The following is a 7498-nucleotide window of genomic DNA, read 5'->3' as shown; positions in this document are numbered from 1 at the left end:
ATATATATATATATATATATATATATATATATATATATATATATATATATATTTAAATTTAACATATGGGTGTGGATTGAAACCTAAAGCACGTGAGATATATATGCATTTATAAAAATAAAATTATAATTATTAAAAACTTCTTTTTTTGTTTCTTAATTACAAGTTTGAGCTCTAATTGTTTAAATATTTTTTTTTTTTTAGTATAATTTAAATTTTGTTTTAGTTCATGTGTGTTACGTGGAAATCACTGCAAGTGGAGTAAGATTCGGATTACCTTGTCGATCGAATATCTCAAGGTAAGAACATTGTTTGAGATTCGAATCACTCCACAAGCAAGATCGATCATGTAAAGCTTGAGTGGTTCTTGTTGATCAAATATCTCAAGGCAAAAACACTTGTTTGAGATTCGAATCACTCCAGAAGCAAGATTGATCATGTCGAACTTGAATTATTCTACATGCAACCTAAACTACATAAATTGCAAATAAACTTAGTCATTGGCTAAAGGAAGCACAAATGCTTTTTTTTACTACATTTTATAAGTCTACTTACAAATACAACATATATGGCTTTATATAGCCTCAAAATGAAACTATTAAAGGCATTTGTAACATTCGTGTCATAATTAACCATCATGTAATTGTAACCTAATGTAAATAAAAAGTCTTAAAATACATTAATGAAATACAATAACTCTAAATTACTCTTAATTATAATCCACCCAAAATTTATAACACGAAACTTCATTCTTCTTCAATGTGGTATGAATTGAAATATCTTTTGATAATTTCAACAATATTTTCTTCACATCTTCGTTGAAGTATATTGTATGATTGGTATCTCTTGGTTCATATTAGTGTGACTTTTTTAAAATAATAATTTTGGTTCATACTAATTATTATATTATTTTTCACATAATTTAGGTATCTAATACAATCATGTAGCATGTAGCAAGTATGCATATTTAAAATGGTCATTAATTTATTAAAATTAAAATAAAAATAAATACCAAAATAATTATTTTTGAAAGTTCATAGAATAAATATATAATTTAAAATAAAGTAAATTAAAAAACAAAGAAAACTTTAAATTTGGAAATAATTCGTCCTATATTCTTTTTATGATTTTCCTCCACATATGGCCCCACCTCTACATGTTACAATGATTTTGAGAGTAGAATAAATTAGGTAATTAGGAGCAGCTTTTAATGATCATGACCGGCGGTGCTCCGGCGCGGTTGTTTTCCGGGCGGATGGACGAGAGTGCCGACGACCACATCCTCCAGTTTGCCACACATCACCGACGGTCTCCGCCGCCACAAACCTGTTCTAAACTTCTTGGGCTTCGTGGGCTTCCTTTCAATCTGTCGTCCCAGATCCAAAAGTTCAGATTCAAAGCTCCTGAGGCTAAAATTATTCCGATCAGTGGGGTCCAGGAGATCGGACAACCGCCGTGAAATGCTGGCGACTTCGTAGCTGTCGAGTAGAGAGGGTGTTTGGGAGCGTCTGATGGCCTCGAGCCTGTAGCGAGAGGGCTTGGGGAGTGTAGTGGGCCTTGTGAGGCCGAATTCGCGCATGGGCTTGGAATCGGAGCCGGACCCATGCTGGTACCAGGCCCACGCCGCTGCCTTCACCGCCGCTAAGTCATCGGTGGTGGGTTCCGTCGGGGGGATTGGGCTGAGGGAGATGGATGCCGGCAATGGCATGGGAAAATGAAGGAAGCGTGGGTAAGTTTTGGGGATGATTTGTTGGAATTTATGGGGCTATGATGTTCCACGCCATTGGCTCTCCAACTATTGCCTTTTACTTTTTTACCCTTTTTCTTAAAAAAAAACAAATAAATCTAAAGAACAGAATTTAAACCTTTAAACAATTATATAAATTTAAATCTAATTTAATATCATGATATTGGCAGAAAGTACATGCTATTTCAAGCTACAAGGAGTGGAATGAAGAAGAAGAATCGACAATTAACGGATACCATTAAAGACAATCACATGTTCGTTCACAATCAAAATCTCTTCGATCACATTGAGAGATTTCTCTCTCTTAATTATTGAGTTCAAGGGTCACGTTCTATTTCTCGTTTCTACTTTAAGAGTGAAAATTATCATTACAGACTAACACGGGTCTTTCTAGATCATTTTATCCTCACTCACATGTATCTTATAAAAAATTTTAGGAGATCACTTAACATAAAATTACTTCAGTTAAAACTGTGAAGTCCCACATTGGTTAGGAGGAGAACAAACCATCATTTATATGACCTTCCCCTAATAGACGAGTTTTAAAGCCTTGAGGGGAACCCCGAAAGTGAAAGCCCAAAGAGCACAATATTTGCTAGCGGTGGATTTGGGGCGTTACAAATGGTATCAGAGCCAGGTTTCGGTTGTTCCCCGAAGGGGGTAGACACGAGGAGGTGTTCAGTAAGGATGCTGGACCCCAAAAATGGTGGATTTGGGGGCGGTCCCATATTGATTGGAGGAAGGAAAGAGTGTCAGCGAGGACGCTGGGCCCGAAGGGGGGGTGGATTGTGATGTCCCACATTAGTTGGGGAGGAGAATTCCGAGAGGGAAAGCCCAAAGATGACAATATCTGCTAACTGTGGATCTGGACCGTTACAAAAACACATTTAACCAGTTCTTGTGATTAAGCCACCAAAAACAAAATCTACTTTTATCGAAGCAAAATTGCTAACTTTTATTATTTAAATCTCAAACATGGAGTTTCCCTTTTGCAGCTGAAGAAGACAATAATAAAAACATGGAAATTATAAAACCCAATGACCAACACAAACATTTTGGTGTGCTCTAAATTCATGGCTTCCAAAGGATGGTAGTTTCTGCAATCATGGAAGTGACTGTGTAAGGATCCATGTTGGATGCAGGCCTTCTGTCTTCAAAATAGCCTTTCCCCGATTTCTCCGTGTCTCGCCCGACTCGAATCGAAGCTCCTCGGTTTGCAACACCCTACGTCAATTATGCACCAAATCAAACCAAACTATACTTTTAATTCAACCATAAATATATGGTGATTTGTTTACCCATAAGAAAGTGTTGATGTCCGCTGTTTCGTGTCGACCAGTGAGACGCCGCTCGTTCCCTTCTCCGTATGCAGCAATGTGTTCTCTGTGCCTTAGTCCTAGCTTTTCAATGGCTTTCTTGATCACCTCGTAACCTCCCTCTTTTCTCATCGACTTCGTACTGAAAATTTTAATTTTAAAAAATTATAAAAATTATAAATCATTTTCAAAGACTAAATTTAAATTTATTACCTGTAGTTAGTATGGGCCCCAGCTCCATTCCAATCACCCTAATGTGTGAATGAATTAATAAAAATTAAGGTGAGAAATTAAAATTAAAATTAAAATTTAAAAATTAATTGGAAAATTAAATTAAAATTTCTAACCGGAATTGGTTTGGGGTCAAAGGAAAGAACCACCCCCGCAATTTCCGTAATCCTCTGTTAAATCACACCCAGGTAAAAGTTTAGTAAAAGGTAAAAAGTAGGTGCCAAACTGGCGGTAATTTTGAAGTTACCTCTAAAATGTACCGCGCGACCCACAGTTCATCTGCTGCTGATATTCCCACCGATGGACCAACTTGGAATTCCCACTAAACCATTTTTAAACATTTTAATTTTAATTTTTTTAACACGAACGTTAAAAGTTTAGAGATCAAACTCGCATGTTTACTCGACAATATATATATATATATATTTTAATAAAACGAGGTATTACTTGACCAGGCATGACTTCGCCATTGATACCACTGATGTTGACACCAGCAAATAGACAGGCCTTATAGTGAGCATCAACAATGTCGCGACCAAATGTTTTATCCGCACCAGCACTACAGTAGTATGGTCCCTGTCACCACATCATAACGTTTAACCCTTTAATCTTCTCATTAACCAACACTAATCCTCGTCAAATTTCATAATCAATTACAACTACACCACTAATACTAAAATTTCGCTAGATTATTTTGGAAATCCCTGTGTTAACGGGTATTTTAAACACTGTTAATAGATATTGTTCGTTTTTTACACACGACGTATCGTCATTAACCTGCATCTACTGAGAATAGATTTTCACACTAAGAAATGTTTTGTTCCTCTCTCCAATGGATGTGGGATAATTTGGTATTTACCTGAGGCCCGGGGAAGCCACCAATGGGCCATCCAATAGGCCATTTGACATCCTTCTGCAACAGTGTATACTCCTGCTCAATTCCGTACCTGTCGTTTTTTTACTCCAAAATTTTAAACTCCCGAACAAGAACAAGAATTCAAAACCAGACCAAACCAAACCAAACCAAATACCATGGCTCTTCAGCTACTACATCCGGATGGCTAAAGATCTTCGCCGCCGCGTGTCTCTTGTTCGTCGGAATCGGCTCCCCTGCCGGAGTGTACGAATCACAGATCACCTAAACAACAAAACGCCTCCTTAATCTCATTACAAATTTGTTCAAATTTAAAAAAATTTCAACCTCGCAACTTACAAGAATATTATTTCCTCTTCTGAACGGATCCCTGAAAATAGCTTGTGGGCTGCGAAGAAAAAACGTGTAAATTCAGCATAAAACAACGAAATAGCCATTAAATTTAAAGGAAGACAGCAAGGTTATTACTATAAGATGACTTCACTGTCTTCTCCCGGAGCTTGGCCGGTGCTGGAACCGTCGTAATTCCACTTGGGCAGCTTCGAGGGATCACTAACGTACTCGGAAATCGTCTTAAACACAAAAAAGCACCAAACTTTAAGACGCAANAAAAAAAAAAAAAAAAAAAAAAAAAAAAAAACTGTCTTTTTGTTTATCTGTACCCTGGCTTTGCTTCGGACGTCTTTGCCGGAGCCACCGACCCTGTTTCCATAAGGCAGAAATAAAAAATGGGTATTGGAAAAGAAGGAAAATTGAAGAGGAAGAAGGAGGAGGGGACTGACCAAATGTACTCGGCGATGACCTTGTCCGTGTAGTCGCAGAGGTTGAGGTTGATGAGGTCGGAAAGGGAAGACATTTGTGCAGTACGAGGAAGTTGGTCTGGGAATTGGGTTGGGTTTTGTTTTTTGAATACAGCTGCTTGGTGCTACGGTCGGATTTATAGGCGATGGAAGTGTATGAATTGTTGTTAATTTTTTCTTCTTTTTATTGAATTGAAGAACAATTTTGATTCGTCAATTTCAAGTTTATGTTTCATTTAATTTTAAAAGAAAAGAAACAGAGCGGTCACCGGTTATCGGAGGTGACCTTCTCAAAAAGGAAATCCGTGTTGTTCAGAATCGGATTTTCATTCACCCACTTTAATATATATATATATATATATATATATAAAACATACTAGTATTTAGTTTAAAAAATATATCACTCTCCTCGACCCATATTTGAAAATATTATCCTGAGCATAAGCTTTCACGGCTTTGCTTTGGGTTTTCACAAAATGACTAAGTCGAATGAAGATTTTCATTTATAAACTCATGATCTTCCACAAAATTAACGAAGGTGAGTCTCACTCTCAATAATCCTCAACAATCCTCTCCTCGAACAAAGTACACTATAAGCCTCCCCTTAATCTGGGCTCGGCTCCTTTCTCTAGAGCCCTAGAACAAAGTACACCCCGATTCCTTTCTCTGGAGCCCTCGAACGAAGTACACAATTTGTTCGACACTTTAGTCACTTTTGACTACACCTTTGAGACTCACCATTTTTTTTCGATATTTGAGGATTCTATTGTCATGGCTAAGTTTAGGGCATGACTCCGATACCATGTTAAGAATCACGACTCTCAACAATCGTATGATATTGTCTACTTTGACCATAAGCTCTCGTTAACTTTTATGGGTATTATAAGAATTATTAATGATTTTTTAAAATTTTAATGGTATATTTTGCAAATTATTAAAAAAATAAAAAATAATATTTTTGAAATAAATTATTAGGAATTATATTATGAATTTTTTTAAATATATTTTTAGAATATTATTAAAAAAATTTAAAATTTGGAAGAATATTTGCGAGGAAGTATAAGATTTAAGACTTTTTTTAATTATTAATTTTGCGAAAATATAAATAATATTTTAATGCTAATTTAGTCCGTACTATGTCGGGTCATTATAAGATTAAAATTAAAAATTGACAATTTTTAATGGATAAAGTTCCCAATAAATTCAACATTTTATTAAAAAAAACACAAATGGAATATCATAATTTTGGAATGTTTCAATAAGAAATTACAAAATTAATCAATAATAAAATAACAACAGTAACTATTTAATTAAAAACATAGAAACTTAGGCTCCAAATATTTCTATAAATTTTATTTTATTAATACAAAAAAATTAGAAAAATTAGGAGTATATATAAGTCTGTAATTATATTAAGAAGAATAATTGTTATTAAAATCTATATGTTAAAATAATTTTAAGATATTAAGATAGCATAGTATGATTCCATTGTAGACAAAACTAAGTGGGCAACGACTTTGTGACTCATAATGGGCCCCACTCATCCAGAAATTAAATTTTTTTTTGGTTTAAATTTATATATTTTTGTTAGGAATCACGACTCTCTCTAATGGTATGATATTGTCAACTCTCATGACTTTGCTTTAGGTTTATCCAGAACACCTCGTTCCAATGGAAAAAATATTTTTTATTTATAAACCCAAGATCATTCCTAAATTAGCTGAACGGTGAGCTATTTTCTTATTAAAAATGAGTGGTTGTGGTAGGAATATTTTAAGTTCTTAAATTCTTAGCTATCAAATGTTGGGCAGTGAAGCGTTATCTTTCTCAATCTTTCCTACTTGCTAGTGATTCAAAGAATAATTTTAAAATTTATTATCTCTGATACAAAAAGTGTCATAGAAATGGTATTTATTTTCAATCAATGGCTCAAAATTTACCATTCAATGAATATATTCCCAAGATTTTGTTTAAATGCCTGCACCACTGTTCTTGTCACTGCAGATGGTTATATGGAATAATATAAAGTTCAATCAAACATTTTGAAACGAATAGATTTGGTAAATCGCATACGTTCCAATAATAACTTGATATATATTCATAATGCTGTTATTTGTATATAGACGTAAAACTATGAATGATAATGATTTTTTTTTTTTTGTTGCCCAAATGGAGTGCATCTGATTTATTTATAGGTGATCGTTAAGAAAAAAAAAAAAATTAATATGATATTGTGAGATTCTATATTGGTTGGAGTGTAGAACGAAACATCATTATAATCATTATAAGGATGTGAAAACCTTTCTCCAACCGACGTGTTTTAAAACTGTGAAGTTGACGATGATACATAAGAGTTCAAAGTGTACGGAGATTATGTAGGAGTTCTAGCAATTAGCACCAATATCTGAAGGAATTGATTCTCCGAAAACAAAAAGATGTTGTTCGAGAAACACTCGGTGTGAGGCATGAGTAAGAGGCAAAAAAAAAAAAAAAAAAAAAAAAAAAAAAAAAAAAAAAAAAAAAAAAAAAA

The 7498-nt window shown here is 34.4% G+C and overlaps 2 protein-coding genes across 2 annotated transcripts; both read right to left on the bottom strand.

The window, feature by feature from the left end:
- Positions 1–1093: 1093 nt before the first annotated feature.
- On the bottom strand, positions 1094–1725 carry LOC111809120. Its single transcript, XM_023695472.1, has one exon. The coding sequence runs from the start codon at positions 1706–1708 to the stop codon at positions 1208–1210; it is 501 nt and encodes a 166-aa protein (XP_023551240.1). The 5' UTR covers positions 1709–1725; the 3' UTR covers positions 1094–1207.
- A 959-nt stretch (positions 1726–2684) lies between these two features.
- On the bottom strand, positions 2685–5152 carry LOC111809458 (glutamine synthetase cytosolic isozyme-like). Its single transcript, XM_023695923.1, has 12 exons — positions 4951–5152; positions 4831–4870; positions 4637–4740; positions 4508–4556; positions 4326–4432; positions 4154–4241; positions 3742–3870; positions 3542–3616; positions 3411–3464; positions 3277–3314; positions 3046–3205; positions 2685–2971 (listed from the first exon to the last, which is right to left on the bottom strand). Exons 1-12 carry the CDS (start codon positions 5022–5024, stop codon positions 2819–2821), a joined length of 1071 nt encoding a protein of 356 aa, XP_023551691.1. The 5' UTR covers positions 5025–5152; the 3' UTR covers positions 2685–2818.
- Between the last annotated feature and the right edge of the window lie 2346 nt (positions 5153–7498).

This window comes from Cucurbita pepo, chromosome LG13 (genome assembly GCF_002806865.2).
Source record: "Cucurbita pepo subsp. pepo cultivar mu-cu-16 chromosome LG13, ASM280686v2, whole genome shotgun sequence".
Taxonomy (NCBI): Eukaryota; Viridiplantae; Streptophyta; class Magnoliopsida; order Cucurbitales; family Cucurbitaceae; genus Cucurbita; species Cucurbita pepo.
This window is presented reverse-complemented; position numbering and strand designations above follow the sequence as displayed.